The sequence below is a fragment of the Solea senegalensis genome, linkage group LG21, assembly GCF_019176455.1.
Source record: "Solea senegalensis isolate Sse05_10M linkage group LG21, IFAPA_SoseM_1, whole genome shotgun sequence".
NCBI classification, from domain to species: Eukaryota; Metazoa; Chordata; class Actinopteri; order Pleuronectiformes; family Soleidae; genus Solea; species Solea senegalensis.
Genome location: NC_058040.1, coordinates 1,222,220 through 1,235,155, shown reverse-complemented (window position 1 = coordinate 1,235,155; position 12,936 = coordinate 1,222,220). Strand labels below are relative to the sequence as shown.

The window sequence follows — 12,936 nt, the reverse complement described above, 5'->3', positions numbered from 1 at the left end:
CCTAATGTTGCTGACTATTGTACTCTGTTTCAGTAATATCACATGATCAGGGATTAAACAATTCTTTGGAACAGGAGTATCATCTGTACTTATACCTTGTCGTGGATGTTAGCTCTGGGGCTACACTGTTAAGAAGACACACATGGCACTGGACAGTGAAAGTGAGACATGTTTTCACTTCATGCTCAATCCGCAGTGTCAACTTCTGTGTGTTTGTGTTTCTACTTTGATTGTAGATTCATCTTCTACACATTAAAGGTGCTTTCATTTCCTCTGTGAGGTCTGCATCACCACAGGCTTCACTCTGTGTCTACGGAGGGTTAGTGAATAAAACAACAAAAGAAAAGGCTGTACGTTGACAGTTCACACTGAGCATACACTCACGCTCCTCTCCTTCAACTTCTTCTATTGTTCATTTGAGATGCGACTGTTTCCGCCTGCAATAGTGAACCTGGTTACCCGCCTGCAATAGTGAACCTGGTTACCCGCCTGTAATAGTGAACCTGCCTGTAATAGTGAACCTGGTTACCCGCCTGTAATAGTGAACCTGGTTACCCGCCTGTAATAGTGAACCTGGTTACCCGCCTGTAATAGTGAACCTGGTTACCGCCTGTAGCAATAGTGAACCTGGTTACCCGCCTGTAATAGGAACCTGGTTACCCACCTGTAGTGAACCTGGTTAACCGCCTGTAGTGAACCTGGTCACCCGCCTGCAATAGTGAACCTGGTTACCGCCTGTAATAGTGAACCTGGTTACCCGCCTGTAATAGTGAACCTGGTTACCCGCCTGTAATAGTGAACCTGGTTACCCGCCTGTAATAGTGAACCTGGTTACCCACCTCTGAGAGGAGATTTCATGGCAGCCTCCACCATGCCAACCAGCAGCTGGAGACTCTTGGGGTCCTGGGCAAGGCCGGAGGCAAATGCTGCCAGGGCGTCGGCATGGCGACCGAGGTACTGAAGGGCAACCCCCTGACGAAAGTAGGCCTGCCGGAGGAAAAACGAGAAGATGTGAGATCAGAAATAGTGAGAGAAAGCGAAGGTCTTAACACTCCAGAGGAGCTGTTGTCATTTTCATTTATGTTGTTTTAGCGACTCTGTCTGTTTGTGTTTCTGCACTTGCACTTGCCGATATGACCAACAGAGGTCGACAGAGGCTTGTTGCGTGAATGGGGTGAAGTCGGCCGTCTCTGATTGTCTTGTTGTGAATGTTTTACTTCTGAACACATCCGACTACTGTAAGGATGCAATTGTGATTTCAGTTGACCTTTAAACCCTAAAGAACAAAAAGCTCTGAACTAATGCACTGCTCTGCGGGCGACATGGACATGAGCTCCTGCTCATTCTGTTCTGTTTGTTTTTGTTATCTCAGGTTCTTTCTTTCTTTGTCATGTATGGAATTACATTTGTAACTTTTTTTCACAAATCAAACAACACTTTTTAAGATTTAATCATTCAAAAATATTGTATGTTATTGTTTGAAAATACACTTGATCTGTGTTGTTGAACAGTATGGAACTGATTAAAGCATCATTACAAAGCTTAGAAAACAAGAACCAGGTTGCAGTGAAACTATAGTTAATATTTCATTAAATGAAATACTACAAAATCATTTCTAAATATATTATATAATTATTATTAATAATTGAGTTAATGTGCAGGAAGTCGGTCATTAATTACAAATGGTTATTTGTCCATAGAAGCCAATGCAAGGTCTCAATGAGCAAAAACAACATAAACAACAATAATGTGTTTTAATGGAAGTGTGTGTTAAAATGAACTACAGCACATTATTCTCTCATAATCTGTAAAGTCAACAATTCAAATGTGACCCTGTTTTTTCAGCGTCTACGACATTAAAGTTAAGTTAATTTTGGGTTTAAATTCAAATTCAACTTTATTAGTCTCACTGGGGCAATTACTTCAGGGCAGCATGGTTAAGACCACAGCAGCATAAAGAAAGACATTGATTTACTACATTTATAACCAGATCAGTGCACTTAGATACAGACTAAACAGTCCACTGTTGATAAGAAGCATCATAAAACAATAGAATATTAAAAAAACAATAGTCTGTTGACTGTTGGTCACATCTCTTCCTTTTTAAACAGATTTAAAGGCTGAAATGTGTGATAGTGACTCTGTTTTAAAGAGACGGCGTGACCTCTGACCCTGGTCCAGGCTGGAGCTGAGAGCAGCCGGTCTGGACTGACATACGGACTCCCCACCTGTCTGTCTGGTCTGTTTAACACTAACCCTCAGCTCTGTCACCATCACACACGCACACGCACGCACACACACACACACATGCATGGAGTTCTCATTGAAGCGCTCATGTTCCATTCTCGCTTGTTTTGTTGCTTATGCGTCGATGACAGAAACTTTCACTCAGACGATGATGATCATGTCAAGGAGGAAACATTGTAATCATAGCATGACGGCCGTGTGCACGTGTGCGTGTGTGTGTGTGTGTGTGTGTAGATGTACACATGCATGTGTGGTATCAACATGGCATAGCCAAACAGAATGTGGCAGCAGGAACAGTCTGCCGATTGAAGCACCGTCTGTCTGCGCTGCCTGCTTAGCTCATGGGGGGGGACAGACAGAGAGTCCAGACAGTCTCACAGAAACATCCATGCTGTTCATGTCTCCTCCATGTCCCTCACCAGTGTTGTCTGGTCTGCAGGTGTCTCACACTCATGATGATGGTGGACACACAGCACGTGTTTATAGAGCTGAACATACTTCAGTATGTGGTGAAGGTCTTTCCACAGGTTACAGGGTGTAATTATTATGATCCTGCAGACTTTCATCTACAGCTACAACGTTGTTTAGGAATCAAAAGAAAAGAAGAAGAAAAAACAGCTGACGTGGATGAAGTGACGGATGGATGATCGTTAAAGATCCAACGTGATCATGGTTGTTGTGAGAGAGAGACGCAGAGAGAAGAGCGAGAGGGAGAGATGGAGCGACACGTCGTTTCCATTTCATCATTATTTTGAATTATTTATGTTCAACACAAGTTTTCTTCTTCTGTCTACACTGTTGATGGGGAGAGCGCTCTAGTGCCCCCTGTTGATGAGCCGGTAACAGTGTGGCATAAGCATATTAGCATGTTAGCATTAGCACCAGGCTTTTGTTGGTCACAAAGTCAGATTGTGTCCATTTGTTTCCCTCCTGGAGTAAGATGTCAGGATACTGCAGGTCTGCTAGAATATATATATCTGGCTGTTTCTACGCTTGTAAAAAGCATGAGTAACACTTTATATTCTCCATGAAGTAAACATGACACGTCACATGACGTCTGGAGCTCTATTAAACACGTTAGTTGCACTGAAACTCTACTAAATTGAATTTCTAATTCACTAACTCATCCAGGGGCAGACCACTAACCATTAACCACTAACCACTAACCACTAACCACTAACCATTAACCACTAACCACTACAAACGTTCTCTCGCTCGTTTACAAGTGATGTATTTCCGGTTCCTTTAAGGCGCACAAATCTTTAGCATAGACTCTCACTATAGAGATCATTATTACCATCTTATGTGTTAGTGTTACAGGACATGTTCTTGATCTGTCAGCGTCAGTGTGGACACGTGAGGACTGAGTCAATCATGAGTCAAAACATACTGCTCGTGAACATACTCGTGACATTGTACTAATTTAACAGCTTTGGAGTCATTGTAATGCAACATCAGACCTTCTTGTGGCACTGTGGAACAGTGTGGAACAGTGTGGAACAGTGTGGAACAGTGTGGAACACTGTGGAACAGTCTCAGGATGGCCAGTGGATCACCATTAAAGATTATATATTCTCTGAGGAACATGAACGCTTGCACACATTTCCATAGCAATCCATTACAACACTAAGCCAATTCCACCTGGACCAGCAATTTACTGCAAATGAGTTCAGTGTTTGACAGAGACATAATAGCACACAGGATGAAGGAGAGTGAGAGAGACATATACAAAGAAAGGTGTTATATAATGGTGTGTCAGGGTAAAGGATGTACACTGTGTGAACAGATGCTTCAATTACTGCTCGTAACTCACATTAATCGAGAACAGATGGCAACACAAGTGGTGGGAGAGAGTAGCTGAGCGAGAGCGAGAGTGGATCACATAATGCAGACGAAATAGAGATTGATGTCTTTGCTAATCACAGAATCTGCCTCAAAACGCACAAATGAAACCTTCTTTGATCTGAGACAAAGTTATTTTTCCACCGTTTGCGTCAACAGTTTTAGAGCAGAAGAGGGAGATGGAGTTATTTATTACAGGAGGAAGAGGCTGAGAGGAAGGCTGAGCGCTTCTTGACCAATCCAGCAGCCTGAGACCAGCTTGAATCTTCCTCACAGCAACAGTAAACAATCTGGAGAAGCATGTGTATCCTACATGTTGAGAGTAAACCATTGCACATCTCTGCCTTTGTTATTGAGAGGAGCATTTTGTTGGAATAACGTCCCAAAACGCCAGAAAGTCCCAAAAAACCAGCAAGTCCATCAACAAATGTCAAAATCAAATCCCAAAAGCGCCAGCAAGTCAAAAATGGCAAATCCCAAAAGCCAGCAAGTCCCAAAACATTGGCAAATCCCAAACGCCAGCAAGTCCCAAAACACCAAATCCAAAAAGCAAATCCCAAACGCAAGTCCAAAATGTCGCAAATCCCAAAAGCGCCAGAAAGTCCCAAAACACCAGCAAGTCCCAAAAGCGCAAGTCCCAAAACGTTGGCAAATCCCAAAACGCAAATCCCAAAACGCCGGCAAATCCCACAACACGGCAAGTCCCATAACACCAGCAAGTCCCAAAACGTCGGCAAATCTCAAAATGGCAGCAAGTCCCAAAACACCGTAGGCAAGTCCTGCCTATAGCCCTATGTCAGCTGAGATTGGCGGTGCAGGATAAATAAGATAAATAAGATAATTGATGGACGGAGGATATTTAAGAGATTGAAAATTGGGAAAAAAACACTCATGTATGAGATTTTTTAACACTCAAATGTAGAAGATCTAGTGTGACACAATAGTCTCATTCTGTGAAGTCAATACCTCACTTATCTCACAGCAGGTGATGTAACAGTGAGTTGTGTGAGTGCTTCCTTGTCAGCATTAATGTGCTTTTTCTTTCTCAGTGGATTTAAACCAGCAGAGCTTTATTCACAGTCTGGGAACGAGCAGCTGTGAAATAATTCTGCTGAGCAAGCATCTGCACAGAAAACTGGAAACACAGATGAAACACAGAGCTGATGAGGTTGATAAAAACAACTTATTTGGATGTATTGAACTGAGGAATACAGACTGGAAGGCAACTGTCCACATACACAGAGACAGTTGATGGAGGAAGATGTAAAAGAAGCAAAAACCACCTGAAAAAGTGCCACGATGATGAATTAAAGGTCATTAAAGAGTTAAATGTGACGCTGACATACTGTACGTGTCACTGTTTGAGTGTGAGTCACATACTGTGAAGATCCCTTTGAAATGTGATGTGTGGAGGTCGAAGAACTTCACTTCACTGCAGCTGCTCCAACACCTGATCCTCCATGAGTGGGCGGAGACAACAACCAGCTCAACAAGTGTTGTTTTTCTCTGTGGACGTCAGGTCACACATTTAACCTCGACGTACACACACACACACTTACGTTTTATATAAAAGAAAGCACAGACACAGTAGTAATCTTAGTTAACGTCACTACACCACGTTTATTCCCTCAGGGAGCAAAGGTCATCCCTTTTTTTCCTTCTCTCCCTGTTTTACTTTATCTACACATCAAGAGTGAATACTCTTATCTTTGGAACACACACACACACACACACACGCACACACACACACACACACACACACACACACGCACACACACACACACACTCTGCTGCACAAGAGAGAATATAAGTCTGGAGAAGAAGAGTGACCTCCTGTTAACTACAGTACAGCAGTCTGTCAGTCAACCGGCTGTGAGCTCGTGCTTGTGCGTCGGGTCGAGGCATCGCTTGATTGCCTATCTGACCTTTGACCTCAAGGGAGCGAGTACACCTGCTGGAAGAGAAGGGAGCGACAGAGCTGTACACGTGATAGACCAGGTCACAGTGGTGAAATAGAAAAATGAAAGGCTTGGGCTTCAGTTCAGTCTGTGTAAAATGTAGGTTAAACCTTTATTTTTAAGAATAAAATAAAACTAACATAAAAATACAATTTAGGTTATTATTTCCAAAATCAAGTCAAACTCTCAGAAAGAGGCCCCTGTTCTTCACAGATGACCTGGGGGCCACTCAGCAGTAGCGTGGGCGATGTGATCGGTTTGTCTGACCGTGTTTACTCGTACTTAGTTACTAGTTTGTGGATCTTTGGATTCATTTTTGCCTCAAGAAACTTACAGTCTGCACTCAAGTGGGTTTGTGCTATAAATAGTTCAAATCAAACGTTCAAAACGGAGCAACTTTGAAGACAGTTTGTATTGAACAACATTACATTACATTACATGTCATTTAGCAGACGCTTTTATCCAAAGCGACTTACAATGGAATTGAGTACAATCAGCGAGGGGTGGAATCGAACTTGCGACCATTGCGACTATGATGTTTTTCGCACATAGGGTACCAGTCTTAACCACGGAGCCACTCCACCCCTCACAACAACCTCACAACAACCGAACCAAAGCGGCAGAGAGCGTGTAGGATAACAACGACGCGGGAGCTCAGTGGTTAAGACCGGTACCTGTGCAGAGACATGATGGTGATGTTTGGACATCATGTCATACATACTGTAACTTTTACGACTGGAGGGAAATGTCACAAGTGCTCCAAACAACATGGAGATAGATATATATGTGTATGTATATATATATATATATATATATATATATATATATATATATATATATACACATCATATATCATATATATACATGAGTAGTGAGCCATAGCTGACAATTTACTCATCTAATTATAACCATTAATCAATTTGCCACAAACAACAATGAGGGGCAGGGAAGAGAGGAAAGTTACATACACTGAGGAGGAAGAGGAGGAAGAGGAGCTGTGTTTCCATTGTGTTCTTGTAAAAACAGCTGATCACTCAGGTATAGCTGTGCATGTGGACACTCTGCTGCTACTGTCACAGACAATGATGATGAATGGCACAGGTCTCACACCCTAACGTTCCTGTTCCTCCATGTTCTCATGTGCTCTGCTCCCTCCTTTAATGCTTCAGGCTGAACAGGAAGCACTGGCCTATTTACACGAGCTGCTTCTGTATGAATTGTCATGTTACGCCTATTATCTGTCAATTAGGATTCAATTTGGCAGAAGAAACACGGTGTGTGCGTGTATATGAAGATACGTGGATACGCACACACAAACACACACAACTGTGGAGGAGGAGAGGCTCACTTTGGGAAACTTGAGTTTTCTGTTAATCAGTGCTTTTTAATATGAATTATTAACAGCAAACACGTCTCCTCTCCGCTCACTGATTTATAGTGACTTCAAAACTAAACAGCAACATTAGCTTCTGAGATGAAGTTACACGATGGTTACTGACAGGTCAGGAAATACACGCCTGGGGCCCCTGAGCTGAGAGAGAGGGCCCGAGAACAGCTGATTATTATGGTCCACAGTAACAACAAGTTTTATTTCTGCTCTTGTAAACATCTGCGACAGCAGTGACACTGGAACAAAGTAGAGTTGGGATTCAGAAAACCTTAAAACGTTCCATAGAAGTGAGAGGAACTGTCATGTGACCTTGATAATCCTTGATAATCCTAATTCTTGATGATGTGAGAGAATAATACGGGTACGTGCAGCTGTACTAATGTTGTGGTTGTTGTTCCTTAAACTCTCTGTGATGGAGTGAGAGTATATAGGTCGAGGAGGGACAACGAGTCATAAATCAGGTGCTAATGAGAACAAATGTGGGCAAACATTACCCTCCAGGGTATTTGAAAGTGTGATAGAGGCAATGACAAACTTCTGCTTTCAACACATATGCAGAGAAAAAACAGATAGATGGGATGGAAATAGAGTGATAATTCATGTTACATCAAGAATGACATATAAATGCTATATTGTTGTATCTTCAAAGTAAAAGAACACTGCCATTACTTTTCATATTAAATGAATCTGTTTCCTGCGACAGTCTAAAGTCTGGTGTTGCTCGACTCATTCACAGACTGCAGACATCCTCAAGTACCTCACACGAACGATTTCTGAATATTCCTCTTCACATTTCATTTCATCATTCCTTTGTAGTTCTATTCTCTTTCCTTCTTCTGATTTTTTATTTTATTTCAGTGTGCAGATAACATGACCCAGAAGCACCAGCCTGTGCAAGAACACTGTGTATGTATGTCTAAAAGTGCTCCGTGTGTGTGTGTGTGTGTGCGTGTGTGTGTGTGTGTGTATGTATGTCTAAAAGTGCTCCGTGTGTGTGTGTGTGTGTGTGTGTGTGTGTGCGTGTGTGTGCGCGTGCGCGTGTGTGTGTGTGCGTGCAGGCACTGGCTGGTGGAATATTGATTTTATGGCATTAAATACCATATTGATTCAAAGTAATACAGTGAAGCTCATCTTGTCATTCACTCTTTCTGTAGGAAAATAAAAGCGTGGCAACAGTTGTTTGTCTTCATTTTCGGCCTTCAAAATAAAAGCGCACAACAACAGTATAACATAATGCTTCAGCACAGGGGTCACTGAGGGGCCACATGAGAAACATTAAATATTGTTGAGGGCCGGATCAATTCATTCTGCTCCATATTCATTTGCTCTCTTTATAAAAAGCTGTCAATTGTATTGTTTTGGTGTAAATTGGATGAACACACAAACACGCACACAAACAAGCAAACACACAAACATGTAAACACACACACATGCAAACACACAATAAACCAAATGAAGTCAAATGCAGAACTAACTCTATTGAAAATATGAAATGACTACACTACATAATGAATACTATTATACTATTATACTATACTACAGTGGTGTAGTGCAGTGAATATATTGTACATGAGCGTGTACTGTAGAAATATCTCATTCCAAACACTGCTGCTCCACTTTCAGACACTTTCATCACCCTGTGAGGATCAGGGATCCTGAGGCAGGTGGAAAGGGAACTAGAGCGAGATGGGTTGTCACTTTTAATCTGAAATTCAGATTATATTCAAATGGGATGGTTTGAGTTCAAATGATACATCTTATAAAAGCATCAGACGTCTGACGTAGTTATTGTGTGGAGAAGTTTGTGAAACTAAGACCTTTGGACCTTTAAGTCTTTCTGTTATTATAAAGATGATAAAGCACTGAAAAAAGATCAGATACGTACAAAATTCTCTGACATTAACATAAAACAGTTAAAGCTACGTTTGAAAATTGTCACTTCTAGAGCGAATGGACAGAAAAATAAGTACAATCAGAGTACAGTCAGCCTCTTATGTCTGCTTCCAGTTGTTGTATGTTATTTAACATTATGAACAGGTCTACTTGTTTCTGATTATTAGTCATCTTAGTTCTTGACGTCGGCATGTAATACTATCTTTGTTAAAATGCAAAGATTATTGATGCGTTTTTGTTGATTCAAATGTGTAACTTATAATAAATCGCCTGCTGTTTGAAAAAGTTTTAGTGCTGTCTAGACTTGTGTGGAATTATAAAGACTGAAGTGAAACATGAGGCATATGTATGATTTGTTTTATTCCTCATAGATAGAATTGCATTATTGTTATTTTTAGCGAGTAGTTGACAAACATTGTCTGTGGGACATAAAGTGCAACAAAATACAGGCTTTGAAGCATAAACAAGAAAATCTCTAATTATTCAGCAACGTCCCAACTTCCAGGGATCTTGTGCCGGCAATGGAAGTTAAAAACTCGTTTTCATTCAAAGCAAATCCTCCGCGTTTTCCCTCCATACCACTAAACACTGCAGCACAGTGTCGTCACTGTTACTGTCACTGTTACTGTCACTGTTACCGTCACTGTCACCGTCACCATCACTGTCACTGTCACTGTTACTGTCACTGTTACCGTCACTGTTACGGTTACTGTCACTGATACTATTACTGTCACTGTTACTGTCACTGTTACTGTCACTGTCACTGTCCCTCACTGTCTGTCACTGTCACTGTCACCGTTTACCATCACTGTCACTGTTACCGTCACCATCACTGTCACTCACTGTCACTGTTACCGTCACTGTTACTGTCACTGTTAATGTTACTGTTATCACTGTCACCATCACTGTCACTGTCACTGTCACGGTTACTGTCACTGTCACTGTTACTGTTACTGTCACTGTCACCGTTACCGTCACTGTTACTGTCACTGTCACTGTCACTGTTACTGTTACTGTCACTGTCACTGTTACTGTTACTGTTACTGTTACCGTCACCGTCACTGTTACGTCACTGTTACTGTCACTGTCACTGTTACCGTGTCGTCACTGTCACTGTCACTGTCACTGTTACTGTTACTGTCTGTCACTGTCACTGTTACTGTCACTAGTCACTGTTACTGTCACTGTTACCACTGTGTCACTGTTTCTGTCACTGTTACTGTCACTGTCACCGTCACTGTTACTGTCACTGGCAAACGTCACTGTTACTGTCACTGTTACTGTTACTGTCACTGTTAACACAACAAGAGAGACACTGTTCAGTGTTGAATAATCCCACACTGTGTCTGAAATTCAGGTTATTAGAGGGATTATTCTTCTTCATAAAGTACTCGCGGCTGCCGTCAGTGAGCGCGTTTAAACAGCACTGTAGATTACGAACGGAGCCACTCGGTCATTCATTCATTCATTCATTCATTCACTCAAGCATCAGCCAAACATATTCCGTTCAACTTAGGGAGCTCGAGTCGAGTTGAATTCACTCACTCACCTTCTTCCGGGGCTGCCATTTCATCATGTTTGTGAAGCAGATGTGAGAAACATCAAAGTGTCACAACAGCAGCCGCAGCCCGTGCGCAGCTCGTGCGCAGCTGAGCGGGGGGCACACGCGGCACGAGCGGCATCTCACCGCCGACACCAGCGCTTCCGCCGCCGGCTCGCGGCTCGCAGCCCACGGGAGTCTCGTGGGTTAGAGGAGGAGGAGGAGGAGGAGGAGGAGGTGGTGGTGGTTGTACTGGTGCAGGAGTTAGTTATAATCCAGTTTAACGACGGCGGAAACACCGTGTGAGCGCGAGCAAGTGAGCGGTGCTTTCATCTCACAGCACAGCATCACCTGTCTGTCTGTCTGTCTGTCTGTCTGTTCCTGCGGCTGCGAGGACTCCGTGTGATTGTGTGTGTGTGTGTACTAAAGCTGAAACAATTAATCGATGAATCGATTTTTAATGGACAACTATTTTGATGATCGGTTTGAAGCTTTTTTCATGATTAAAACAAGATTTCCGATTCTGAATGTGAATATGTTCTTCATTTCTTTGCTCTGGATAACAAAGAAATCATTTTTGACATTTGAGATCATCATCATGTCCATGGTCAACATTTTTGAAGGTTTTCTGATATTTTACGGACCAAACGATTCATCGAGAAAATAATCGGCAGATGAATCGATTATGAAAATAATCGTTAGTTGCAGCTCTAACCTGCAGGTATAACGAACACTCCATCACTCATTCATGTATTGTTCACACATTAAAGTGACTATTTTAATGTGAAGCACATTCTTTAGCACCAGACAAAGACAAAAGATGTTTCTCATCATTTTTCAACATATTACAAACAAGAACTACGTCAGAAGAACGACAGAGCTTTAGTTTGTGTAAACTCATACGGTTCAATACAACAATGTGACCACAGTTCAACACATTGTGAGGAGGTGTGTGTGTGTGTGTGTGTGTGTGTGTGTGCACTACACCAGTGTGACCCACCTTTTAAAGTTCACTACTTATCACGACCCAATTCACTGTATAAACTGCATATTATAGCATGTTTGTCTTCACAGTTGTCACTGCCCTCTCCCAACAGAAGTAAACAAGCCCCTCCCACAAGATACATATGTTTGATAAATGGATCCATCTTCATTTTATGTGTCTTATAGAATCAATCTTAAGTCTTAAGACACATCTCCTGTGATCCATGTGTGGGTCCCTACCCAGTCTTTGGGAACCGCTGCACTACACAAGTCTTTTCAGAAAAGCAGACGCTGAGAGAGCGCAGTGGAGGCACGAGGAGAACCCTACACCTCTGAGGGAGGATGGAGAGCTGTTTGAAACCAGAGCTGAGGGGATATTACTGAGGATCAGGGAAGCTGAGAGGACAGGGACACTCGGGCTTAGACAAGAGCCTGCTGGATCATGTACCCTGCATAAACACACACAGACGGCAGGGAGATCTAACACCAACAGTCCTGCACAGCAAGAGAGACAGACAGAGACAGAGAGAGAGCGAGACAGAGACAGACAGAGACAGAGAGAGCGAGAAATGAAGTGTGGATGAAGCAGCTGTGGTTGCTCTGTGAAAGGCTCTCCTTACACACAATGGACACTGACTGACCGGTGACTGGACACATGGAGTTTCTCATCTGAGACATGGATCAATGAAACTGAACATCTGAAGACACATGTTGATACAGTATTGGTGCATGTGTGTGTGTTTAATGTGAAGACACATGTTGTACATACAGTACACGGGTGAATAATCGACAGCTGACTAACATAACATATCAGATGAATAATGAACGAGCCTCGTCCTGCGTCACACCCACACTCACATGTGTGGTTATTTATCCTGGTCTAAGTTTTACAACAATGACAAACACACGCCACGCTGCTCTGACGCTGTCACTGACCACAGGGGAACGTCACTGCAGAAAGGTTATTGTGGAGTTATTGTTCAATAACACTGAAACTACCCCGACTTTAATAAGTGTGCCGTCAACTGTCTGTGTGTGTGTGTGTGTGTGTGTGTGTGTGTGTGTGTGTGTATAAGCTGCTG

General features: G+C 42.4%; 1 protein-coding gene across 1 annotated transcript in view; it reads right to left on the bottom strand.

The window, feature by feature from the left end:
• The window catches only part of ttc28 (tetratricopeptide repeat domain 28), a 58,411-nt gene that overhangs the window by 25,090 nt on the left and 20,385 nt on the right, over window positions 1-12,936 (bottom strand). The window contains exon 3 of the mRNA XM_044012104.1: window positions 840-987. Coding sequence (XP_043868039.1) covers window positions 840-987 — 148 coding nt within the window. The remainder of the gene's footprint in view (window positions 1-839; window positions 988-12,936) is intronic.